This window comes from Canis lupus, chromosome 14 (assembly GCF_003254725.2).
Source record: "Canis lupus dingo isolate Sandy chromosome 14, ASM325472v2, whole genome shotgun sequence".
NCBI lineage: Eukaryota > Metazoa > Chordata > Mammalia > Carnivora > Canidae > Canis > Canis lupus.
The window spans coordinates 54,515-82,163 of record NC_064256.1 but is presented as its reverse complement, the minus strand read 5'-3'; the positions used below and the strand labels follow the sequence as shown (position 1 = coordinate 82,163).

The window sequence follows — 27,649 nt, the reverse complement described above, 5'->3', positions numbered from 1 at the left end:
TTTTTATTGGTGTTCAATTTGCCAACATACAGAATAACACCCAGTGCTCATTCCGTCAAGTGCCCCCCTAAGTACCCGCCACCCAGTCACCCCCCACCCCCGTCCTCCTCCCCTAGTTCATTTCCCAGAGTTAGGAGTCTCTCATGTTCTGTCTCCCTTTCTGATATTTCCTACCCATTTCTTCTCCCTTCCCCTCTATTCCCTTTCACTATTATTTATATTCCCCAAATGAATGAGACCATATAATGTATGTCCTTCTCCGATTGACTTATTTCACTCAGCATAATACCCTCCAGTTCCATCCATGTCGAAGCAAATGGTGGGTATTTGTCATTTGGGAATGAAAATTCTTTAAGGAGAATCCAAAGCATATATGATATTCCTGAGCACACACAGTAGAATTGACAACTGTAAGGTCTGCAAATCTATATTAAAAATAAATAATAATCCCCACTTATTTCCCAGATAGCTCCATATCTACTGAGAAACACTTCTGTCTTTTCAGCTAAAATGTGGAATTCATTTTCTCATTTGAACTAGTCTTACTTTTGTCAGTCAGGAATACTTGAATCACGCATTCTTATAAAATACTCCATTTTTTCTGGAAAATCTCATGAATAATTAGATATGAATTTTAAGTTAAGGTAAGTATAATGAATCTAACACAGGATGAGGATTTAGACATTGTGAATAAATTAATGTTAAAATGACCACTTAAAAAAATGTGAAATGTTCCAGAGCTTGTGCTCATTTCAATACAAAAATCATATCCTACATCCTTACCATGCTCATAATTCTCTAACGTGTCCCCATTATGTCTTGAATAAAACCAGAAGTCCTTCCTGTGGTCTACAATGTCCTGCGTCATCCTGTCCCCACTACCTTTCAGACAGCATCTGCTACTGAGCTCCTCCCTCTATTTGCTTTAATCACAGTGGCCTCGGGTGGAAGTTGCCAAGCCTCCCTGCATCCTGAGGTCTTTGTACTTTTCTTCTCTCTTCATCAAAGGCTTTAATACGGATATTGAGAGAAGTCACTTTATTCCCTCGGTTGGCCAACAGCTTAAGTGTTTCCATTGGCAAGGTCCTGCCGGTCTCCTCTCCAATCCTGGGCACCTCTGACCCTCATGTGCTGTCTGCAGCACCCACCACCAGTCGGAGTGACACGTGTCCACGGCTTGCTCTCTGCCTGCACCACCAGAACACACGGTTCTCAAGCTCGGGAGGCTGGTCGTGACCGGTCATCGCTGTGGCCAGTGACTGGTAGGAAGTGATCTACAGAAGTCTGTTAAATTGAAATGAACTCGATGGGTCACAGTTTGCGGGGAGGCTGAGGTACGTGCTGCTGGTAAAACTCTGGGTTTCCAAAAAGCACTGTTACTGTTATTCTTAAAAGTGAAGAGAATGAGGACAATGGAAGGATCAGGCCCACATGAGAGCAAAACAGGACAAGACCTTTCACTTTTAGAACAAAACCTTCTCATTCTATTTGACGTTATTTCAACTGTCATCCTACTCTTTCAATGTTATTCTTTCTCATTTTTTTTTTAATTTTTATTTATTTACTTATGATAGTCACAGAGAGAGAGAGGCAGAGACACAGGCAGAGGGAGAAGCAGGCTCCATGCACCGGGAGCCTGATATGGGATTCGATCCCGGGTCTCCAGGATCACGCCCTGGGCCAAAGGCAGGAGCCAAACCGCTGCGCCACCCAGGGATCCCGATTCTTTCTCATTATTAACATCTGCTAACACACTCCCTATTCTCTCCACACTGTTTTATAACTCAGATCTTCTTTACCTAACAGACATGTCGAAATTCCCAAGGCCACGCGCCCTGCGCTGTGCCATGCGGACACCCACACGTCTGTTTACACGGTGTACACCCGTCTTCTAATCATTTCAGATAGTAACTTCTTTTTCCGATAGACTACATTGATTTTTGTGTGTCATGTATAGACAGCAGTTCATTATTTTTAAGCAGTTCCATGTTACGCATCAATGAGTGGGCCTGGGTGAAGAAAGAAAGTGCCAGCTCATGTTTACTGGGAGTGGAGGTTGAAAGACAGGACAGTACATTTCTGTGCGGATTCACTTACATTAGAAGATATCCCCATATGCTTCCCAGAGGCATCTGCAATTACCAGCCTTCACCAGAAAGCAAACCGATTACAGCAACGGCCACTGACAGCCAATAGTTCTAACTTTTGAAGAAAATTAGCCACAGAGCAAAGAGTGAAGGAGTCTCATGGCTGCCCCATGTCCAAAGAGAAAAATGCAAAGGGTAGACTGTAGTGCAAAGACAAAACATTCAAACAATAAAACTCCAATTTTTCTCGACACCGAACACAGTGAAAGACTAGTTTAGTAGATGACTGCTGATATTGGGGATGGCACTATTCCATGGCTAAGGAGTTCTCCACGGTGTGCAGGTTATCACCTCACACCGTGATTGCAAAACTTTAATACAGATTTCTCTACATTTAGGGACTGAACTAGTAGGTAACAAGTCCTCCAAAGGTATAGACCCAAACCTCAAAAGCCTTTCTGCCTAGTTAAGAAGGCAAGAAATAAAACTATAACGTAACATATATAAAATAGCACTTATTACCGGCAAGTAAAATCCCAACTACAGATGATGTAGATATGGGAGGTTGAGAAGGCTTCATGGAGAAGGCTGCTGCAAAGTCTGTTTCTCAAAGGAGGCACTAAAGGCTAAATTCCACTGGGATATACTAAAGTAAGAAACAGTGTCAAGGCGCACAGAAATGTAGAGATGGTGTTGCACCCCTGGGTTTCTTTGCAATACCAGACTATATCCCACAATCAAATCTAGCTGCTGTAGCCAGAAGGAGAGAAATGGCTATACACACACACGCGCACATATTTAGGCTTAAATATATAAATAGCATATAAATATATATAAATAATATATATTTAAATATATAGAACTATATGGTATATATAAATATATAAATTATATATAAATCTATGTACTATATATGAACAAATATATACTATATATAAGCTATATATATAAATTGGACTATATATAAACATATATATTATGTAAAATCTATATACTGTATAGCACATATAGTACATATACAGTTGTGCTCAGAAAACGGTATAGGACATATGGAGAGTTGGGGGGGAAGAGTAAAATCATTATTATAGCTCTGAAAGATAAATAATATTTCCTTTTCAGCGAATACGCCTTTCACCATTCCTGTTCCTTCCATGAAATAAAAGGTAAACTGCATAGTTTTTACAACTCAGAAGCCATCTCTTTTTTTTTTTCCAAAAATTCAAGCAAAATAATTGATTTATCTTCTTCTTCATCAGGGCAGGCAAAATACTTACCACCTTATGGTTTGCTTCCCGATGGTCTAACAGCTCACTGAACAAGAACACATGCTTTTATTATGTCAGCTGGGCACTGCCAGGCTAAACCCCAGCACCGGGTAAGTACATGCAGAGGTAGCGGTGATGCTGAGAAATGGCGTGTGAGTCACAGAGAGCAGAACCAGGAGAAAATGCATTATGTTAATGAAATAAAGAGAAAATGTATTCCTTTCCTTATCCCTGTAGTATCAACAGAATCCCCAGTGAGTTATTATTACATATTCCCAGATAATGTTTTAAGGTCTTTAGGGGGAAAACTGAGTAAAAATGAAACAAACAAAAATGCTGCCGCTGTTTAAGTGTGTGACTATCAGTAAGCCCCCAAAGGTGTCACATCTATAAAACGATGGATTTAAAATAAATAACAACTAGGTTTCTTTCCACCAGGAATTCAGAAAGTAGGTAGTACAAAATCTGAGGTTCATTAAGTCATCGTCAAAGATAAGTATAATTGGGAGGAAGGTTTACACAAATACAACATACATGACATCAGAATTAAATGAAGTAACTATACAAATAAGACTAAGTTAACCTGTAGTCTAAAGGGAGATCCTGAAAAGAAATATATATATATATATATATATATATCTTAACAAGACCCAGTGAAAATTAGAAAATAGCCCTACCCTAGTGTGCTGTGCTGACAGAAAACATGATCTCTTCCTGACATACTGCTTCTTGGCAGCCAAGTAAATATTTGTAAAAAAAAAGGAAAATGCTAGGTAAATACACACATTCAAAAAATACGTATGTATGTCGTGTCAAATACTACCTCCAGTCAAATGATGACTAAAACAAAATAAAGACAGCTAAAATTTGGTTACCTGTAATACTTGTCACATTTCTTTACATTTCCTTAAAAAGTTCATTTTCAACTCCCAACAATTAACATGCTCTATAAAGATTTTTATAAAAATATACGTCATAAGGGGCCCCTGGGTGACTCAGTGGTTGAGCGTCCGCCTTTGGCTCAGGGCGTGACTCCGGGTCCTGGGATCGAGTCCCACGTCGAGGACACTGCAGGGAGCCTGCTTCTCCCTCTGCCTGTGTCTCTGCCTCTCTCTGGGTCTCTCATGAATAAAGCAATAAAACCATATATATATAAATAGTTAGGGTGGGGCAAGATGGCTGAAGAGTAGGGTCCCCAATCACCTGTCCCCACCAAATTCCCTAGATAACCTTCAAATCATCCTGAAAATCTACGAATTCGGCCTGAGATTTAAAGAGAGACCAGCTGGAATGCTACAGAGAGAAGAGCTCGCGCTTCTATCAAGGTAGGAAGAGGGGGCGGGGAAGAAAGAAAGACACAAAAGGCCTCCAAGGGGGAGGGGCCCCGCGAGGAGTCGGGCTGAGGCCGGGGCGAGTGTCCCCAGGACAGGAGAGCCCCGTCCCGGAGGAGCAGGAGCTGCACCGACCTTCCCGGGCGGAAAGGGGCTCGCAGGGAGGTGGAGCAGGACCCAGGAGGGCGGGGATGCCCTCGGGCTCCCGGGGACACTAACAGACACCTGCGCCCCGGGAGAGTGCGCCGAGCTCCCTAAGGGCTGCAGCACGGGCGGCGGGACCCGGAGCAGCTCGGGGGGGGGGGGGGGGGGGGTCGGGGGCGGCTCCGTGGAGGGGGCTGCAGGGCGGGAGCGCGAATCCAACAGCGCAGGCCCCGAGCCCAGGGCGCCCGGACACAGCCCAGGATCCGGCCTCCCCCGGGACAGGCAGAGGCCGGGAGGGCCCAGGACAGCGAGGACGCTCCTGCCCCGAGCAGAGCAGATCAGCGGCCCAGCCCGGAGCCTCCAGGCCCTGCAGACGGAGAGCTCCTTAGTTACTGCGGGAGCTGACTCCAGGGCTCCAGAGCTGGCCGCCGCCACTGTGGTTGTTACTCCTGGGGCCTCACGGGGTAAACAGCCCCCACTGAGCCCTGCACCAGGCAGGGGGCAGAGCAGCTCCCCCAAGTGCTAACACCTGAAAATCAGCACAGCAGGCCCCTCCCCCAGAAGACCAGCTACACGGACAGGGGAAAAACAAATTATTGACCAAGCAGCACTGGAAAGTTCCAGGGGAAGTTGAGGAATTTACAGTGTACGGAATCAGAGGATACTCCCCCTTGTTTTTTGTTTTTTGATTTCTGTTTGCCTTCTCCCCCTTTTTTTTTCTTTTCTTCTCCTTTTGTTTCTTCTTTTTTCTTTTTCTTCTTTCTCTTCTCTCTTTTTCTCCTTTTCCCAATAAAACTTGTTTTTGGCCACTCTGCACTCAGCAAAATGACTACAAGGAAAAACTCACCTCAAAAGAAAGAATCAGAAACAGTCCTCTCTCCCACAGAGTTACAAAATTTGGATTACAATTCAATGTCGGAAAGCCAATTCAGAAGCACTATTATAAAGCTACTGGTGGCTCTAGAAAAAAGCATAAAGTACTCAAGAGACTTCATGACTGCAGAATTTAGATCAAATCAGGCAGAAATTAAAAATCAATTAAATGAGATGCAATCCAAACTAGAGGTCTTAAGGATGAGGGTTAATGAGGTGGAAGAATGAATGACATAGAAGACAAGTTGATGGCAAAGAGGGAAACTGAGGAAAAAGAGACAAACAATTAAAAGATCAGGATAGATTAAGGGAAATAAATGACAGCCTGAGGAAGAAAAATCTACGTTTAATTGGGGTTCCCGAGGGCGCAGAAAGGGCCAGAGGGCCAGAATATGTACTTGAACAAATCATAGCTGAAAACTTTCCTAATCTGGGAAGGGAAACAGGCATTCAGATCCAGGAAATAGAGAGACCCCCACCCTAAAATCTATATATATATGTGGTTTTATATTTATATATATTTATTATTTATATATAAATATATATATTGTCTATCATCTATCTATCTATCTATCTATCTATCTATCTATCTATCTATCTATCTATCTATAGAGAGTGCCTGGGTGGCTCAATGGGTGCATCTGACTCTTGATTTCCACTCAGGTCATGATCTCAGGATTGTAAGGTCCAGCTCTTAGTCCAGAGTCTGCTTGAGATTTTCGTTTCCCTCCTCTCTGCTCCTCCCGCACCCCATCGTGCACTCCCTTAACAACGATATATATATATATACTCACACACATATATGGGTCATAGTATGAAAAATAAAAATGGATGGTACCCATCATAGCACGGCTCCTCATCAGAAGGAAAGATACAGTTGGTACTTCCCAACTTGTAAAGATGTTTTTGATGAACGGGCTAGCAATATTCATGAGCAGATGCTGATGCAGGGGAAAGTAATTCTACTCATTTTGAGTAATAACTGGGTAAACCAGAAGTTTCTATGTTAACAATTCCACAAGATATACTCCCAACATTCTCCAAAGCTATGGAGTCAGAATATGATGGTTAGCAGGAAAATATTTAATTTTTTAGAGTCTTAATACTACCACACTAAGTTTTCTGAGAGCGTAGATGTAATTCGGCTATATTTGTTTCTGATGACAGCACACTATAAATGAACTTTTTTCCTAGATTTGTTCAGGAATCAGAATATAATTTATGTAGTTAAAAATCATAAAATTGGGGATCCCTGGGTGGCACAGCGGTTAAGCGCCTGCCTTTGGCCCAGGGCGTGATCCTGGAGACCCGGGATCGAATCCCACGTCAGGCTCCCAGTGCATGGAGCCTGCTTCTCCCTCTGCCTATGTCTCTGCCTCTCTCTCTCTCTCTGTGTGACTATCATAAATAAATAAAAATTAAAAAAAAATATCAAAAAAAAATCATAAAATTGCATTTTAAACATAAACTTTATGGAACTGCCACATAGAAACTTTCTTTCCCATAGGGAAAACTTTGACGAAAGCAACTGTTTTAAAATTAAAGTGGTGGAAGACAGAACTTATATTTCTCAAGTTTTTAAGTTTTACGTTATGAGGAATATGACAATCCCTGTTTTAAAAAGAAAGGTTTAAATGGTTAGTAATCGTGACCCAAAAGACAGATGTTAAGTATATAAGCTCTTCAAATTCTTTAATAAGCCCCCTGGAACCGCTTCTAACTCACAAGTCATGAACCCAAGGCACAATGTCAACTGAAGTTGGACCCTATTAAATATTTTTTACCAAATCATTTTTGATATTGATAAACATTTGGAAATTTCCTAAATTTGGCACCGTTTGAGTACCACCCCCTGAATGACAAATAACAACTGGATGCTGCTATCTGCCAAAGGTCCTTAGGACAAAAGAGGAATTCCATTTTCTTTTCCCCCCAAGGCTGTTTAATAAGGCAGCAGTTAGAGCTTATGTTATGGAAAGGAGGGAAGTGGGGGAGTGAAGGTCAATAAATATGCAGAGAAAGAAAAGATGAACAGATGGATATGGCTACTCTATCTAAACACTGTTCCAAAAAATCTTGCTGATATTCTTCTTTCCTGATTTTTTTAAAACTGTGCTCTTAGTGTTTCTGACTTTAACTGGGATGGGGTAGGTTTAAAATGATTCTTCAAAGCAATAGTTTTACTGGCAAATTAAATAATTAGTTATATAACAATCATGGTTAAGTTATAGTATAGTGATATATTTGAGATTTGGGGCACAAAAATGATTATTAGATGAATACACAAGGGTTCTAAGATGGACCCACCCATTTCTTCAGACCCAAACCCAACAGAACATTGTTTAAAAGGACCTGGGAGGTAGATAAATCTGCCAATCCTTAATTCCAAAGCTCTTTTCTTTCCTGCTCATGTAGAAAATGTTTATACAAGCCAGATTTTTGATAGCCACTGTTTAGAGTTCCATTTTCACTTCTATTATCATTCATTGATGAATATTAGCTCTTGTAAAAATATCAGCCAACTATAAAAAGGGCTCAGAAAGTATATCGGGAAATTCTCAGTCATCTATCAGACACAGCTTGATACTAACTCACACTACTGCATATTTTCCAGAAAGTTTATGCCTGACACCTGGGCTTATAAGTAAAAAACTACAGTGAAAAGATAAATTCAGGCAATGGCTTTTGTTGAGTATTTTCTGTTCTTTTTTTTTTTTTTTAAAGATTTTATTTATTTATTCATGATAGTCACACAGAGAGAGAGAGACAGAGAGGCAGAGACACAGGCAGAGGGAGAAGCAGGCTCCATGCAGGGAGCCCGACGTGGGATTCGATCCCGGGTCTCCAGGATCGTGCCCTGGGCCAAAGGCAGGCGCCAAACCGCTGCGCCACCCAGGGATCCCGAGTATTTTCTGTTCTTAAAGATAGTAGTTGAGACACAATACAACCAAAGACACCCAAAATGCAGGATCTTTAAAAAATATCTATTTCTCTAGGAAAACAAAATACATTATAAATATATTTTGATGAGGAACTGAAGACATCTTTCTAAGAAACTTTTTTTTAGATTACAAGCATATACTTTCTTAAATGTTCAGATATGTTTTCCAATAAATGTATTTCGATTGCATCAACATTTCTATGTCTTATAAGTATGACTGCTATATTCCATTGAGATCATTAATTAGCTTAATTTCCAGAAAATTAAAATTTTCTACTTCAGTGAAACTTGAGTCTTAAAAGTAACTCCATTTTGCTTCCAAGTTTTGAGCAAGTGTATATACTTAATTCTTCTAATCTACTTACGTACATAACGTGTGAACTAAATTCATCTCATAGATTTGACTTGGGCCTTTTGATTCAGTTTCTTAAGTCATTTGAAAAAGTAGCTGCTTTTTTTGTTTTAAGATTGTATTCATCCATTTGCGAGAGACAGAGTGAGGGAGGGAACAGGAGCAGGGGGCAAAGGGTAGAGGGAGAGGGAGAAGCAGACCCTCCCACCCCCCATCCCCACCCCCCCACACCCCCAACCCCCCCCACTCCCCCCCACCCCGCCTGAACAGGGAGACGGAGACAGGCCTGAATCCCGGGATCCCAGGATCCCGAGATCATGACCTGAGCTGAGGGCAGCCACTTGACTGACTGAGCCACCCACGCCCCCAAAAAGCAGATGCTGATAAGTGTCTTATTTATATTTAAAAAAAAACATTAATGGCTAACACTTCCTCTTTTTCTTCCTGAAAACAGAAATCAATTTCAAAATAAAACTCAAAAAATTAAATTCATTTTATTCCAGGAAACAAATTTTAAAATAACAGTAACTTCTCATGTTTAGAATAGAATTTCTAGCCAGATGCAGTTAGCATCCCACCAACCTTCATTATAATAATACCAATACTCAATCACATACACAGTATAAGGCATTAAAATGATTCACTGACACTTCCTGAAAAACACTACCATAGACACCAAATTTTTGAAAAATATATTTCCTTTTAGTATTTCTTTATTTCCTCTTAAAACGGAGTTCTCTTTTTATTCATATGTATTTCTGATTTGAAGTCCTGAAAGTGATTTGCACTCTCCAATTGTCCTACCAAAGATTACAAATGACACAAAGACAACAAGAGCCAAAACCACATACATATATAAAATTCTCTTTGATAAGAAATGAGCACCTACATTATGCCTTCAAAATCAGTCACAGAACTACCAGTAGGATAAAAAGGACATATAAGCAGAAGGATTCAAATTTTCACTACTTCATTTTTTTTTAAAGCACCAGCAGGTCTTAAAAAAATTCGTGAAGCTGAATCAAATTCATGAGCGTCATATTTTAGTTTAGCATCATTTACTAATTAAATTAGTCAAAAATTCTTCACACATAAAATATTCCATTAGTTGGCCATATGACAATACGAGAATTTGTTCCATGCCACATGGCTAATAAAATTAAGTTGACTTTAACCACAATGTCATTTAAAGAAGAAAATTAAATTAGCCAGAAACAAAACTTTAAAAAGCAGCCTTGGGACATCCACATGCAGAAGAATGAAACTAGACCACTCTCTTGCACCATACACAAAGATAAACTCAAAATGGATGAAAGATCTAAATGTGAGACAAGATTCCATCAAAATCCTAGAGAAGAACACAGGCAACACCCTTTGTGAACTCGGCCATAGTAACTTCTTGCAAGATACATCCACGAAGGCAAAAGAAACAAAAGCAAAAATGAACTATTGGGACTTCATCAAGATAAGAAGCTTTTGCACAGCAAAGGATACAGTCAACAAAACTCAAAGACAACCTACAGGATGGGAGAAGATATTTGCAAATGACGTATCAGATAAAGGGCTAGTTTCCAAGATCTATAAAGAACTTATTAAACTCAACACCAAAGAAACAAACAATCCAATCATGAAATGGGCAAAAGACATGAACAGAAATCTCACAGAGGGGGGATCCCTGGGTGGCGCAGCGGTTTAGCGCCTGCCTTTGGCCCAGGGCGCGATCCTGGAGACCCGGGATCGAATCCCACGTCAGGCTCCCGGAATGGAGCCTGCTTCTCCCTCTGCCTGTGTCTCTGCTTCTCTCTCTCTCTCTCTATCATAAATAAATAAATAAATAAATAAATAAATAAATAAATAAATAAATCTTAAAAAAAAAAAAAAGAAATCTCACAGAGGAAGACATAGACATGGCCAACATGCATATGAGAAAATGCTCTGCATCACTTGCCATCAGGGAAATACAAATCAAAACCACAATGAGATCCCACCTCACACCCGTGAGAATGGGGAAAATTAACAAGGCAGGAAACCACAAATGTTGGAGAGGATGCGGAGAAAAGGGAACCCTCTTACACTGTTGGTGGGAATGTGAACTGGTGCAGCCACTCTGGAAAACTGTGTGGAGGTTCCTCAAAGGGTTAAAAATAGACCTGCCCTACGACCCAGCAATTGCACCGTTGGGGATTTACCCCAAAGATACAAATGCAATGAAACGCCGGGACACCTGTACCCCGATGTTTATAGCAGCAATGGCCACGATAGCCAAACTGTGGAAGGAGCCTCGGTGTCCAACGAAAGATGAGTGGATAAAGAAGATGTGGTTTATGTATACAATGGAATATTCTTCAGCCATTAGAAATGACAAATACCCACCATTTGCTTCAACGTGGATGGAACTGGAGGGTATTATGCTGAGGGAAGTAAGTCAGTCGGAGAAGGACAAACATTATATGTTCTCATTCATTTGGGGAATATAAATAATAGTGAAAGGGAATATAAGGGAAGGGAGAAGAAATGTGTGGGAAATATCAGAAAGGGAGACAGAACGTAAAGACTGCTAACTCTGGGAAACGAACTAGGGGTGGTAGAAGGGGAGGAGGGCGGGGGGTGGGAGTGAATGGGTGACGGGCACTGGGGGTTATTCTGTATGTTAGTAAATTGTACACCAATAAAAAATAAATTAAAAAAAATAAAAAAATAAAAAATAAAAATAAAAAGCAGCCTTGGAAAGAACTTTTTCCTATAGCCATTACCAAACCCTTATTGAACTGATTAACTATGCAAGAAAAACAGCTTACAGCTGAAGAAAGGGCACCAACATCACTACCTGGCTTACCTAAGAACTCATAAAAGTAAAGGGCTCTAACCATTTTATTTTATTAGATCCTACAATATAAAAATTCTGCCACTTTTCTGCAGTTTGATTAACACTAATCATTTCATCATTTCATACTTTTCCTTTTTCCTACCATCTAAAAGAAAACACTTTAATTCTACCTTCATATTTATTTTTTAAAAACATGATCTGGGATATGCCCCCTTGGTTGCAAAACACCATTACTCCCAGATAAAAGCATACACAGAAGAATTCTACAAGGAAATTAGAAGGCTCAAAATTCTTTAATACAATCAGCCCCTGGGGACCATCAACGTCACCAGATACTGCTCTACTTTCTAAGTGTATTTAATGGTCACGGGCCCATTGCCTAATGGGATCCGTAGTTTCTAAAATAAAAAATGTGTGAGTGAGAGTTACTGACTTCTTGTTTTGAAGCTACAAACTTACAGTCTGAAATAGGTTGCAAATCTCATTCTATTGCATTTTTCTAGATTGATCAGTTCCAGCCCTGCTATTCTAAGACTGTACAACCTCTCAACCAAAATGAAAATGCAAAGGGTAAGAATAGGTCCATACACATTACGAGATCCTTGGATCATGGTATCTGTAATCTGCGTTCTATAATGTCGTAAAATAAGAATCATGGTTCTTAGAGGAAAAATGAATGCCCAAAGTGTCTACTTTTATGAAAATAATACTTCAAATATACCTGAGAACTTGTCATTTGGACAACCTGGGACACCTTCTGGGCATCGCAACAGACCTCTTGCACATACATACCTTTCTTTGGATGCCAATTTTGTGGGTTTTTTTTTTCCTTATTGTATCTCTCTGTATTGACATGAATCATACCATCTTTCCCCACAGTCAGGAATTCTACACTTTGGGGCACGAATGGGCAACGTGTGCCAGTGGGTTCAGACTAGACTTCAACCACTGTACCATACCCGTGTGTCACCGGGCGGGGGGGGGCGGGGGGGGGGGGAAGAGGACCTGGGAAGAGTCCTTCAAAAGCATTTCGATGTTTTCCCAAACCGATTAGAAAAAAAAGTTAAAGAGATGTCGCCCACCTTGTATCACCTGGCTGCGTGCTGGACCAACCATCCTGGCAGCCACACGGCAGCTCTCCGCACCTCCATCCCATCCCATCCCATCCCGTCCCGTCCCCCCCCCTTCCCACCTCGCAGGGCACCTACCCTAGCGTTGTCATGGTGACGATGGTATACCAGAAGGCCGCGGGGATGCTGGTGAACTTGCTGCGGAAGACCCCTTCTCGGCGTAGAACATGACGGTGGCAAAGATGATGATGGCCATGGTGAGCGAGAAGAGCAGGAAGCCCAGTTCGGAGGCGCAGCTCTTGAGCGTGTACCCCAGGATGCGCAGGCCCTGCGAGTGGCGGGAGAACTTGAAGATGCGGAAGACGCGGAAGACCCGCAGCGTGACGAAGGCCCCGCTGACGTCCTCGTTGTCCGTCATCACCAGCCCGATGTAGTAGGGCAGGATGGCCACCACGTCGATGATGCTCATGACGCTGCGCACGAAGCGGTAGCGGCTGGGGGCGGCGGCCAGGCGCAGCAGGTACTCCACGGTGAAGATCATGACGCACGCGGTGTCCAGGCAGAAGAAGGCCACGGCGTAGCGCTCCCCGCACGGCAGCTCCTTGGCGTGGCCCGGGCTGGCCCCGCACGGCACGGTCTCCACCACGTTGGCGATGACCGACACGGCGATGAAGAAGCCGGTCACGTAGTAGAAGACGAGCGCCATGGTGCTGGTGTGCGGGTTCTCGAAGGCGCGCCACACCCTCTGGCGCGCGGTCATGCTGGGCAGCGCGCTCTCCCCGCCCGTGTCCGTGTCCGCGTCGTCCTGCAGCCGCTCGGCGTTCTCCCGCCGCCGGTCCTTGTACTCCTCGTAGCAGCAGTCGCCGATGATCTCGGGGATGAGGCCGAAGAAGGCCAGCTCCTCGTCGTAGGCCGAGATGCACTCGTGGCGCGGGTAGTGCAGCTTCCCCGTGCGGTAGAAGTTGAGGATGTGCCGGAAGATGTCGGGGTCGCGGTCGAAGAAGTACTGCTGGCTCTCGGGGTGGTAGAAGAAGTCCCGCTCCGAGCTGCCCAGCAGCGTGTCCGGGTAGCGCTCCAGGGTGTCCTGCCACGTCTGGAAGCGGGTGCCGCTCACGTTGAGCACGATCAGGGCGTCCTGAGTCCGCTCGCGCTCCTGCCGCGGGGGCGCGGGCATGGGCCCCGAGGCCACGGGCATCCAGCCGATGGCCGCGGCGCGCGCGAACGGCAGCCAGGCCGCCACGCCCGCCGCCATGGCCCCGACGGAGGCGGCCCCGGTGCCGGGCGAGCGCGAGGGTCACGCGGGGCAGGGCCCGGGCGGAGGTCCCAGAGCCGCGCAGCGACGGGCACACGCGCGGCTCACTTGACAGCGATCGCTTCAAACAGGCGTTCGACTTGCGCGCCGACACGGCTGGCAGGTGCAGGTGCGGGTGCGGGTGCAGGTGTGGGTGCAGCTGCATGTGCAGGCGCTGCGCGGCTCAGCGGGAATGCAGGGCCGGCGCGGGGCGCAGAGCTCCGGTTCCCGCACGCCTCCCCGGCGGAGGGGCCCTTCCCGCCAAAGGAGCCCCAGACCTGTTGTCGCCACCTCCGCGGTGCGGTCCCCGCCCCCCTCCATCCCCCACCGCGCGCCCCGGAGTCCGCTCGCCGCCTCGGCTCCGGGGGCCGCGTCCGCGGAGATGGAGGCGCCGCGCGGGGCGCGCCGAGCCGGCTTCCCCCGCCGCCACGTCCACGGGCGCCCGTCGTGCGGCCCACGGCGTCCGCCCGGTCGCCCCTTCACTCTCGCTTCAAGTTGGGCTCGGCTGCGGCGAGGCGGGGACACAGCCCGGGAGCCGCGGGTCGCCGTCGCCGCCGCCGCGGCCGCATCTGCCTCCGCGCGGAGGGCGCCCCGCTCGCGGCACCCACCTGGCCGAGCGCGCGGCGGGGCTGAGTTGCAGAGACTTTGCGGCCGCCGCGCACCCAGAACGGGAGGAGCGGGGCCGGCAGCTGCGGGGCCGCCGAGTCCCCGGCGCCCAGGGCGCGGAGAGCCGGCTCAGGCGAGCGCCGGGCCCCTGCCCCCATCCCTCCGCGCCTCCCTCCTCCTTTTCGCCTTCCAAAAGCCAGGCGCAGGCGAGCCGAGCAGCAGAAACAAGTTCAAAAGGTGCGGGGGAGGCGACAACGGGGAGACCGGCTCCTGCCAACTTACTGCGCCGCAGCTGCCGGGGCCCGCGCGGAGCTGCAGGGCGGCCGGGAGGGCGGCGGCGGCGGCGGAAGAGAAGGAGGAGGAGGAGGCGCGGCGGGGCGGGGGCCGGGGCCGGGCGCGGGCAGTCGCGGGAGCGCAGAGGCAGGGGGCGCGCGGCGTCGCGGGGACGCGGGAGGGCGGCCGGCTGCTCCCCAGCCGGTGGGTGGTCCCGCATCTCCCCCGCACCCCCAGCGCCGCGCCGCTGGGCAGATCAACAAATGGAGAGAAGATAAATCAAGAGCGGCGCGCGCGCCTCCCGCGCAGGTCCGGGAAGGCGCCCCACGCCGGCCCCAGCCGTGACCCCGCGCCCCCTGCGTCCCCCGCGGCCGCCCGGGCCGTGGATGGAGGCGGACCGGCCAGGGAGCTCGGCAGCCCGCAAGGAACAAAGGGAGGCTCCGCGCCTGGCCGCGGGCTCCGCCGGAGGAGCGCAGGAAGGGGCCCCGCGCCTCGCCGCCGCCGCCTCCTGGGACCCGGTGGGAGGCGAGCGAGGGGAAGACGGGGGCGGCCGCGGGGGAGGCTGGAGCGGGACGCGCAGGAGCCGCTGCTCTGTCGGGTCGCTTCTGGCCGGCGAGCCCCGCGGAACCCCGCGCCCGAATTCTTAAGGGCTTCCCCCCCCCGCCCCCGTCTTTCTCCTTCGCTTTTTATTTGTTCAAACCAGATGTGAACGTTGCGGGAGCTAATAGGTCATCTGTCCAACTTGCCAAAAAGTCAGGAAGCCGCCGCCCCCCCGGGGCTGGGGCTCGCCACAACTCCTCTCCTCGCCCTTGGGGCGACAGGAAGGATTTAGAACCCATTCCTAAATATCAACGTCAAAGGGTGTGAGGCTCCGCGAGCGCGCCCCCCCTCCCTCCGCGCATCCCGCGCATCCCGCGCATCCCCGCCTTGGGTAAAGCCCTCGAGGGGGGCGGGGGGCGAGCGACTGGGGATCCGCAGCAGCCCACCGCTGGGTTTTCCGGGCACCCCGCCCCGTCATTAGGCATCTTCCCTAAAGCCGAACCCATACCCCGTAGAACCACTAGATGGCGGGAATGGAGAGAAATTGAATTCACACCGAAGGTCTGGACGTTTTGGGAAGGTGGGGGATCCCGGTGAGCCCACCCAGCAGAAGCACCCTGGATCCCCCCGCCCCCCACTATCCAAAAACCTTTTCAGTAGTTCTATGGACACGCAGCTCAGCCTGGAGTCCGCATTCCCATGGCAAGGGCAGGGATGCGCCGAGTTGCCTGTCGAAACGCGTTTGAAAATTGAATTTCGCTTATGCACAATAGGAATAACAAAGGTCTTTAGAAATAGTAAGTCGTCATCTATATTGACTAAGACTAGAAGCCCCATTTTTACCTAAAAGTTCCCTTTCCTAAGCTTACTGTGTTCGAAGTTTGAAAAGTAAGTAGACTGTGATATATAGTTTATAGGGTTTTTTTTTTAAGATTTTATTTATTTATTCATGAGAGACACAGGGAGAGAGAGAGGGGCAGAGGGAGAAGCAGGCTCCATGCAGGGAGCCCGAGGTGGTACGGGGTCTCCAGGATCAGTCCCTGAGCTGAAGGCTGCACTAAACCGCTGAGCCACCAGGGGCTGCCCTAGTTTATGGTTTTGAATTGACTTTAAGGCCCTGGAGATCCTAGGCAGGATGTGTTAACCTTAAAGACCTGAAAAGAAACACCTCAACAAGAAGGAGAGTAACAAAAGAGTACACAGAAACCCATCAGAGAAGGAGAAAAACAGACGCTAGGTGTTATTCTGTATGTTGGCAAATTGAATACCAATAAAAAATAAATTTATTATTAATAAAAGAAGAAAAACAGACCTTCTAAGGGGCAGGATTTTTTTTTGGTGGGAGGGGGAGGAGGTAGGATTTTTTTTTTTTTTTTTTTTGTAGAAAGGGAAAGGTATTTTTTTGTTTACTTGTTTACTGGTGTGGAGGTTTAGGGAATCCCATGTTAGTAAATGAAGTCAGAGCTAATGCACCATGAAAAGTTTGGAAAACGCAGAACTGAAAACACCTGCTGTTTATCCGTTTGGATGAGCTGCAGGGAAAGATGCTTGTTAACGGATCTATATAGCCTGTGAACACAGGGAAAACGTTAACTGGAAAATAGAGAGGGGACTATTTAACAGTTATTATAAGAAAATTAACCCCTTCCTAATGCAGACAATAAGGTGCCAGCGTGACAGGTGTCTCCAGAGAATGGTGAGCCATGAACATTCAGTCGATGCCAAACTGGCGTGACCTCCTCTCAAGACCAGCCGGCAACCTAAATGGAGCCTTTAAATGGAGCAGGAAACTGAACACTTAGAAACATAAACATAGATGTTTGACTCCACAACAACCCTTAAACAAGCAAGAATAGGAAATCTGCAATTTTTAAGACTTTGGGATCTGTTCTCCCCCACTCTCCATAAGCTCCCCGCTCAGATAGAAAGACTGTGGGCTTAGAAGATAAACCCCTCTAGATTCAAATTCTACTCCAAGAAATTACTCATAGGCTTTTTGCTTCATCTGGCAAACTAACTTTTGTTTCTAAGTTGCAGATAACTAAAACTTTTTAGGCCTATTGTGAGGCCTAAACAGGATAATACGCCTAAATACCAACGGAGAACTTGCTACACGGGCATGGGACTCGGTATCAATTCCTTTTTACTTCATGGCCAAATGGAAATGCAAATGATTTTCTCCACCCTGTATATGAAATTCCCACAGGTGTTGCTGCGTTCCCCTGTTGTGATACACTGGGGACTCTGAGATTTCAACTATTCTCTCGTTCGTGGAAATGCCATAGGAAGTGTATGGATACAAAATCCAGCTGAGCGGTCTCACTCCCAATGCTTCTTGTGCCCAGGGGTTTCCGTTCTTCCTTCTTATGTTCCTCATTTTATAAACTCTGCTTGGTTGGTGGAAAATAACCTCAACAAGAGCAAAATGAATTCATCACCTTTCTTCTTCACCTACTCAGGTGTCACTCCTGATAGATAAAGCCCAAGGTAGAAAACCCAGTGGTCATTCACAGACCAGGCCCACCGTGTCCTCCTCTCCCCAAACACCCACATGCTCATCCAATGATCCAAGAAGCTCATTACCATCTATCCTTAGGCTGCATCCACGGTGATGTTTAAAAACTATTTTGAAATAATGATAGAGTCAATGCAATTGTGAGATATAAGAGACCCATCACCTAGTTTCCCCACAAAGGTGATATTTTGCATATTACAGTACAGTATCACCACCAGGAAAGTGACACGGATGCAATCCATTGACCTTATTCAGATTTCACAGATGTTACATACACTGATTTTTGCATGTTTATATTTCGTTCTGATTTTCTCACACATGTAGGTTTGTGTGACCACCACCCCGGTAGACATATATAGATTCTCACCACGAAGATCCTCTTTTAAAGTCCTAACTGTCGAAGTGGGGGAAGATGGTGGAAGAGTAGGGTTCCCAAGTCACCTGTCCCCACCGAATTACCTAAATAACCTTTGTGGGCGACCACGAACTAGCTGGAGTAACTGAACCAAACCAGGCCCGGACTTGCGTCCCTCATTCACTCAAAAGGCTCGAGAGCCTAAAGGGTGAATAGTTGGTAGACGCTTCAGAAAGGGCTTGAGCAATGGTTCTCAGGGCTCGCTTGTACGTGATCACCCACATAACACAATAGATAAAACTTATTCTGACTTGGTCATAAATGTAAATAAGGGTCTGTCTGTCCTTGCTGGTCTGTTTACCATACCTAATATTCCTTTGAAGTATGCACATCTGGAGCAACAAGCTTATCTATTTACCAAGGTCTTCTGGCACCCATAAGTCTGTCTTACATGCTGAGAAAGGGGAACTTTGGAGGGTTTCACAAACCTGCTAAAAATAAACACCTTCTTGGCTTTGTTTTGCTCATGCTATAAAATGTTGTAAAACCTTGAATAAAGCTGGCACTGCTTGGACATCATCCACTGTGTCCCTCCTGTCACCATCTCTTTACTTTTCTTTTCCTCATCCCCTTACCCTCAGGACCCTGATCGTGTTGCCGCAGTGCGCACAACAAACCTTCAAATCATCCTGAAAACCTACGAATTCGGCTTGAGATTTAAAGAGAGAATAGCTGGAATGCTACAGTGAGGAGAGTTCAGCTTCTCTCAAGGTAGGAAGACAGGGGAAAAAAGAAATAAAGAAACAAAAGGCCTCCAAGGGGGAGGGGCCCCACCAGGAGCCAGGCTAAGGCCGGGATGAGTGTCCCCAGGACAGGAAAGCCCAGTCCAGGAGAAGCAGGGGCTTCACCACTCATCTCAGACAGAAAGGCGAAAGGTGCTGCAGGGAGTTGGAGCAGGATCCTAGGAGGGGAGGGGATGCCCTCAGGCTCCCAGGGACACTAACAGAGCATGTGCACCCTGGGGAGAGCACGCCACTCCCCGCAGCCAGGCTCCCTAAAGGGCTGCAGCTCACACCGGTGGAGCCCAGGAGCAGCTCTGGGGCGGCTCAGGCAATGGCTCTGCACAGAGGGACCTGCACAACCCCAGGAGCAGCTCGGAGGCGGCAGAGGCAGAGGTTCCACGCAGAGGAAACTGTGGGGCAGGGAGCACGATTCCAGCAGCACAGGCCCTGGAGCACAGGGCGCCAGGGACACAGCCCAAGATCCAGCGCTCCCCCCGGGACAGGCAGAAGTCAGGAGGGCACAGGACACCAAGGACACTCCAGCCTCCCGGCAGCCTCTAGCGAAGCAGACTAGTGGCCCCCGCCCCCTGAGCATCCAGGCCCCTGTGGACTGAGAGCTCCTTAAGTTACTGCAGGAGTTGATTCTAGGCCTGGAGAGCTGCTATTGTTGTTCTTCCTGGGGCCTCACAGGATAAACAACCCCCACTGAGCCTCACAGTGGCCTCACCACCAGATAAACAGGTTAAACAACTTTCACTGAGCCCTGCACCAGGCAGGGGGCTGCGCAGCTCCCCCAAGTACTAACAACTGAAAATCAGCACAGCAGGCCCCTCTCCCAGAAGACCAGCTAGACTGACAAGGGAAAAACAAATTATTGACCAAGCAGCACTGGAAAGTTCCAGGGGAAGTCCAGGGATTTACACTATACAGAATCAGAGGATACTCCCCCTTGTTTTTTGTTTTGTTTTGTTTTGTTTTGTTTTATTTCTGTTTGGTTCTCTTTTTTTCTCTCTTCTCTCTCTCTCTCTTTTTTTCTTCTTTCTCTTCTCTCTTTTTCTCCTTTTCCCAATAAAACTTGTTTTTGGCCACTCTGCACTGAGCAAAATGACTAGAAGGAAAAACTCACTTCAAAAGAAAGAATCAGAAACAGTCCTCTCTGCCACAGAGTTACAAAATTTGGATTACAATTCAATGTCGGAAAGCCAATTCAGAAGCACTATTATAAAGCTACTGGTGGCTCTAGAAAAAAGCATAAAGGACTCAAGAGACTTCATGACTGCAGAATTTAGAGCTAATCAGGCAGAAATTAAAAATCAATTGAATGAGATGCAATCCAAACTAGAAGTCCTAACGACGAGGGTTAACGAGGTGGAAGAACAAGTGAGTGACATAGAAGACAAGTTGATGGCAAAGAGGGAAACTGCAAAAAAAGAGACAATTAAGATCATGAGGATAGATTAAGGGAAATAAGTGACAGGCTGAGGAAGAAAAATCTATGTTTAATTGGGATTCCCGAGGGCGCCGAAAGGGACAGAGGTCCAGAATATGTATTTGAACAAATCATAGCTGAAAACTTTCCTAATCTGGGAAGCAAAGCATGCATTCAGATCCAGGAAATAGAGAGAGTGCCCCCTAAAATCAATAAAAACCATTCAACACCTCGACATTTAATAGTGAAGCTTGAAAATTCCAAAGAGAAGATCCTAAAAGCAGCAATAGACAAGAGATCCCTAACTTATATGGGGAGACATATCAGATGAACAGCAGACCTCTCCACAGAGACCTGGCAGGCCAGAAAGGGCTGGCCGGATATATTCAGGGTCTTAAATGAGAAAAACATGCAGCCAAGAATACTTTATCCAGCAAGGCTCTCATTCAAAATGGAAGGAGAGATAAAGAGATGCCAAGACAGGCAGGAACTGAAAGAATATGTGACCTCCAAACCAGCTCTGCAGGAAATTTTAAGGGGGACTCTTAAAATTCCCCTTTAAGAAGAAGTCCAAGGGAACAATCCACAAAAACAGGGACTGAATAGGTATCATGATGAAACTAAACTCATATCTTTCAATAGTAACTCTGAACGTGAACGGGCTTAATGACCCCATTAAAAGGCGCAGGGTGTCAGACTGGATAAAAAAGCAGGACCCATCTATTTGTTGTCTACTAGAGACTCATTTTAGACAGAAGGACACCTACAGCCTGAAAATAAAAGGTTGGAGAACCATTTATCATTCAAATGGTCCTCAAAAGAAAGCAGGGGTAGGCATCCCCATATCAGATAAACTAAAATTTACCCCGAAGACTGTAGTGAGAGATGAAGAAGGACACTATATCATACTTAAAGGATCTATCCAACAAGAGGACTTAACAATCCTCAATATATGTGCCCTGAATGTGGGAGCTGCCAAATATATCAATCAATTAAAAACCAAGATTAAGACACACTTGAATAATAATACAATTATACTTGGTGACTTCAATCTAGCACTTTCTACACTCGATAAGTCTTCTAAACACAACATCTCCAAAGAAACGAGAGCTTTAAATGATACACTGGACCAGATGGATTTCACAGATATCTACAGAACTTTACATCCAAACCCAACTGAATACACATTCTTCTCAAGTGCGCATGGAACTTTCTCCAGAATAGACCGCATACTGGGTCACAAATCAGGTCTGATCAGATACCAAAAGATTGGGATTGTCCCCTGCATATTCTCAGACCATAATGCCTCGAAATTAGAACTAAGTCACAACAAGAAGTTTGGGAGAACTTCAAACACGCGGAGGTTAAGGACCATCCTGCTAAAAGATGAAAGGGTCAACCAGGAAATTAAGGAAGAATTAAAAAGACTCATGGAGACTAATGAGAATGAAGATACAACCGATCAAAACCCTTGGGATTTGTATTTCCCTGATGGCAAGTGATGCAGAGCATTTTCTCATCTGCGTGTTGGCCATGTCTATGTCTTCCTCTGTGAGATTTCTGTTCATGTCTTTTGCCCATTCATGATTGGATTGTTTGTTTCTTTGGTGTTGAGTTTAAGAAGTTCTTGATAGATCTTGGAAACTAGCCCTTTATCTGATACGTCATTTGCAAATATCTTCTCCCATTCTGTAGGTTGTCTTTGAGTTTTGTTGACTGTATCCTTTGCTGTGCAAAAGCTTCTTATCTTGATGAAGTCCCAATAGTTCATTTTTGCTTTTGTTTCTTTTGCCTCCGTGGATGTATCTTGCAAGAAGTTACTGTGGCCAAGTTCCAAAAGGGTGTTGCCTGTGTTCTCCTCTAGGATTTTGATGGAATCTTGTCTCACACTTAGATCTTTCATCCATTTTGAGTTTATCTTTGTGGATGGTGCAAGGGAGTGGTCTAGTTTCATTCTTCTGCATGTGGATGTCCAATTTTCCCAGCACCATTGATTGAAGAGACTGTCTTTCTTCCAATGGATAGTCTTTCCTCCTTTATCGAATATTTGTTGGCCATAAAGTTCAGGGTCCACTTCTGGGTTCTCTATTCTGTTCCATTGATCTATGTGTCTGTTTTTGTGCCAGTACCACACTGTCTTGATGACCACGGCTTTGTAGTACAACCTGAAATCTGGCATTGTGATGCCCCCAGATATGGTTTTCTTTTTTAAAATTCCCCTGGCTATTCGGGGTCTTTTCTGATTCCACACAAATCTTAAAATAATTTGTTCTACCTCTCTGAAGAAAGTCCATGGTATTTTGTTAAGGATTGCATTAAACGTGTAAATTGCCCTGGGTAACATTGACATTTTCACAATATTAATTCTGCCAATCCATGAGCATGGAATATTTTTCCATCTCTTTGTGTCTTCCTCAATTTCTTTCGGAAGTATTGTATAGTTTTTAGGGTAGAGATACTGCTCTTTGGTTAGGTTTATTCCTAGGTATCTTATGATTTTGGGTGCAATTGTAAATGGGATTGACTCCTTAGTTTCTCTTTCTTCAGTCTCATCATTAGTGTCTAGAAATGCCACTGACTTCTGGGCATTGATTTTGTATCCTGCCACGCTACCAAATTGCTGTATGAGTTCTAGCAATCTTGGGGTGGAGTCTTTTGGGTTCTATGTAGAGTATCATGTCGTTGGCAAAGAGGGAGGGTTTGACTTCTTCTTTGCTAATTTAAATGCCTTTAATGTCTTTTTGTTGTCTTATTGCTGAGGCTAGGACTTCCAGTACGATGTTGAATAGCAGTGGTGAGAATGGACATCCCTGTCTTGTTCCTGATCTTAGGGGAAAGGCTCCCAGTGCTTCCCCATTGAGAATGATATTTGCTGTGGGCTTTTCATAGATGACTTTTAAGATGTTGAGGAATGTTCCCTCTATCCCTACACCCTGAAGAGTTTTGATCAGGAATGGATGCTGTATTTTGTTAAATGCTTTCTCTGCATCTAATGAGAGGATCCTATGGTTCTTGATTTTTCTCTTGCTGATATGATGAATCACATTGATTGTTTTATGAGTGTTGAACCAGCCTTGTGTCCCGGGGATAAATCCTACTTGGTCATGGTGAATAATTTTCTTAATATACTGTTGGATCCGATTGGCTAGTATCTTGTTGAGAATTTTTGCATCCATGTTCATTAGGGATATTGGTCTATAATTCTCCTTTTTGGTGGGGTCTCTGTCTGGTTTTGGAATTAAGCTGATGCTGGCCTCATAGAATGGATTTGGAAGTACTCCATCTCTTTCTATCTTTCCAAACAGCTTTAGGAGAATAGGTATGGTTTCTTCTTTAAACGTTTGATAGAATTCCCCTGGGAAGCCATCTGGCCCTGGACTTTTGTGTCTTGGGAGGTTGTTGATGACTGCTTCAATTTCCTCCCTGGTTATTGGCCTGTTCAGGTTTTCTATTTCTTCCTGTTCCAGTTTTGGTAGTTTGTGGCTTTCCAAGAATGCGTCCATTTCTTCTAGATTGCCTAATTTATTGGTTATAGCTGTTCATAATATGTTTTTAAAATCGTTTGTATTTTTTGGTGTTGGTAGTGATCTCTCCTTTCTCATTCATGATTTTATTAATTTGAGTCTTCTCTCTCTTCTTGTTAATAAGACTGGCTAATGGTTTATCTATCTTATTAATTCTTTCAAAGAACCAACTCCTGGTTCTGTTGATCTGTTCCACAGTTCTTCTGGTCTCGATTTCATTGAGTTCTGCTCGAATTTTTATTAACTCTCTTCTTCTGCTGGGTGTAGGATCTATTTGCTGTTTTTTCTCTAGCTCCTTTAGGTGTAAGGTTCGCTTTTGTATTTGAGTCTTTCCAGTTTTAGGATGGATGCTTGTATTGCAATGTATTTCCCCCTTAGGACTGCTTTTGCTGCATCCCAAAGATTTTTAATGGTTGTATCTTCATTCTCATTAGTTTCCATGAATCTTTTTAATTCTTCCTTAATTTCCTGGTTGACCCTTTCATCTTTTAGCAGGATGGTCCTTAACCTCCACGTGTTTGAAGTCCTTCCAAACTTGTTGTTGTGATTTAGGTCTAATTTCAAGGCATTATGGTCTGAGTATACTCAGGGGATGATCCCAAGCTTTTAGTATGTGTTCAGACCTGAATTGTGACCCAGTATGTGGTCTATTCTGGAGAAAGTTCCATGTGCACTTGAGAAGAATGTGTATTCAGTTGGGTTTGGATGTAAAGTTCTGTAGATATCTGTGAAATCCATCTGGTCCAGTGTGTCATTTAAAGCTCTCGTTTCTTTGGAGATGTTGTGTTTAGAAGACTTATCGAGTGTAGAAAGAGCTAGGTTGAAGTCACCAAGTATAAGTGTATTATTATCTAAGTATGTCTTAACTTTGGTTATTAATTGATCGATTTATTTGGCAGCTCCCACATTCAGGGCACATATATTGAGGATTGTATTGAAGATTGTTAAGTCCTCTTGTTGGATAGATCCTTTAAGTATGATATAGTGTCCTTCTTCATCTCTCACTACAGGCTTCGTGGTAAATTTTAGTTTCTCTGATATAAAGATGGCTACCCCTGCTTTCTTTTGAGGACCATTTGAATGGTAAATGGTTCTCCAACCTTTTATTTTCAGGCTGTAGGTGTCCTTCTGTCTAAAATGAGTCTCTTGTAGACAGACAGATAGATGGGTCCTGTTTTTTTATCCAGTCTGACGCCCTGCGACTTTTAATGGGGTCACTAAGCCCGTTCATTTTCAGAATTACTATTGAAAGATATGAGTTTAGTGTCATCATGATATCTATTCAGTCCCTGTTTTTGTGGATTGTTCCCTTGGACTTCTTCTTAAAGGGGAATTTTGAGAGTTCCCCCTTAAAATTTCTTGCAAAGTTGGTTTGGAGGTCACATATTCTTTCAGTTCCTGCCTGTCTCTGCAAATTTTCTATCCCTTTCATCTGATGGAAAATTATACATGTCAGCATATAAATACACATACAGATGCACATATACGGATACATCTTACTTATAACAATAAACACAATTAAAATTATGAGGCTCAGTTTTGAGAGAAAAATTTTTATTTAAAAAAATAAAAATTTATTTTATCAAATACTACAGGATTCTCTTCATACATTTAGTGTTGCGCTATATAGAGAGAGGTCAAGTGTGTTCTGGGATTTGTATTAACTTTTATATCAATCGAGTATTAAGCATGGTCCTCAACTTCACTTTACATATCAAATTTTCCGGCACCCTAATTATATCTTCCTAATTAACCATTTTCTACTATAGAATTTTAAATGTACTTTTGGGTATTCCCTCCCTGCCAATGAATTTAATGGACTACTTCTATCATTTTAAAGAAACTGATTAATACTTCCATGTATCATCTTTTAAAGGTCTTTCTAGAATTTTAATAGATACCTTGGTTCCATTCAAATGTGATCCAATACACTATGTTAGGCCTGAGACAAATTGATGATAACCATAAGTTGGATTATACTATTCTGTAGGACCAAAATCTTGAAGAAATATGAAAAATAGACTATTTAAGATCAGAGTAACTGCTTTAAAATAAGTTAATCTGTATGTTTGATATTAGAAAAGGTAGAAAATGGAAAATAATGATGATAGCATCAGCTAAAAATATTTTCTAGAATATTAGGTTCTATAACATGGTTGCCATGAGAATCATCAGGGGCAGTTTTTAACAATAGTGTCCAGTCACAATGTCTGAAAGAAAATCTCTAGGTATCTGCTTTTCTGAGAAGCTGCCTACATGATACTTCCACAACCATTCTGACTGGAAAAAAAAAAAAAAAACAGGCAGTTAGAAACCACTAGTTAAGATTTTTTTTTTAATTTTTATTTATTCACGAGAGACAAAGAGAGAGAGTGAGAGGCAGAGACACAGGCAGAGGGAGAAGTAGGTTTCCTGTGGGGAGCCTGACGTGGGACTCGATCCCAGGATCCCGGGATCATGACCTGACCCAAAGGCAGATGCTCAACCACTAAGCTACCCAGGTACCCCAAGCATTTTAAGCACTTAATTTGAAGTGTAAAAGCACTTAATTACACTTCGAGTTTCATTTTTTACATGTAACAAACTTGGAAGTCATCACATCATCCTTATAAGAGCAACCTGGAAAAATATAAAAATCAGTGACATGTAGGACAAATCAGAGAACTGAGGTTGCAGAGCCCTAAATCTGTAGAAACAGGCATGGCCTTGTCTAGCAAAGAGATCTGCTTACCTGCAGTAAGTGGCATAGGAGCCATAAACTGGTAGGAACACTTACCTTGTCATTTTGATGCACCGCTGAATGTGCAGTAATGTGAGATGGAGAAAATCCTCAGGACCACAGCTTTACTTCTAGAAATGTCACCAATTTCTCAGAGTGAAGATCCAAGAAAGGTACCTTCATGGCTCTGGTAGAGAGAAGGAAAGAATAGTCAGTATGCAATATGTCCAGAGCCTTCACCATAACAAAGGCATACTCTCTTGTGGAAAGAATTTGAGCACAATTCTGAGCCTCATCTAAGTCCCATAGAGTCTTCATGTTTCGACTAAAGAGAGAAAAACAGAGCCACAGGGTTCTGGAACATTGTAGCTAGAGAAGAAAATAGGTGGGGGGTGGGGGCCAGGTGGGGGGTGAAGGGAGAGAAACAGATGTGGAATTCATAGCTCTAACAAAACAGGCCACTAAAATAATGAGACTTAATTGGAAGACTAGAGAATGCTCACCCTCTTCATACCTTGCTAGCCTATTAAAGTGAAATATAAAGAGAAAAAAGAATGAGGAAAGGTAAAACTTTGGGACAATTTCAAAAGTCTAAAATATGTGTAATAAATATATTTATTTATTTATTTATTTATTTATTTATTTATTTATTGAATAGAAAAGAAAGAGAAAAAAGAATTGGAAAAAACAAAAACAAAAACCTAATAATGGCTAAATTTCTAAAA

The 27,649-nt window shown here is 44.4% G+C and overlaps 1 protein-coding gene and 2 long non-coding RNA genes across 3 annotated transcripts in view; 1 reads left to right on the top strand and 2 right to left on the bottom strand.

The window, feature by feature from the left end:
• LOC112642034 (potassium voltage-gated channel subfamily D member 2-like) overlaps window positions 1-14,142 on the bottom strand; it is a 29,338-nt gene extending 15,196 nt beyond the window's left edge. The window contains exon 1 of the mRNA XM_025419346.3: window positions 13,029-14,142. Within this exon, the coding sequence (XP_025275131.1) occupies window positions 13,039-14,142 (1,104 nt within the window). The 3' untranslated portion in view covers window positions 13,029-13,038. The remainder of the gene's footprint in view (window positions 1-13,028) is intronic.
• Window positions 129-27,107, bottom strand: LOC125752443 (uncharacterized). Its single transcript, XR_007401954.1, has 3 exons — window positions 26,982-27,107; window positions 3,362-3,490; window positions 129-1,387 (listed from the first exon to the last, which is right to left on the bottom strand). It is a non-coding gene; the product is annotated as an uncharacterized LOC125752443 (long non-coding RNA).
• Window positions 4,386-27,649, top strand: part of LOC118350667 (uncharacterized) — a 50,311-nt gene continuing 27,047 nt past the window's right edge. Inside the window, exons 1-2 of the long non-coding RNA XR_007401953.1 lie at window positions 4,386-4,677; window positions 12,324-12,390. This is a non-coding gene — a long non-coding RNA (uncharacterized LOC118350667). The remainder of the gene's footprint in view (window positions 4,678-12,323; window positions 12,391-27,649) is intronic.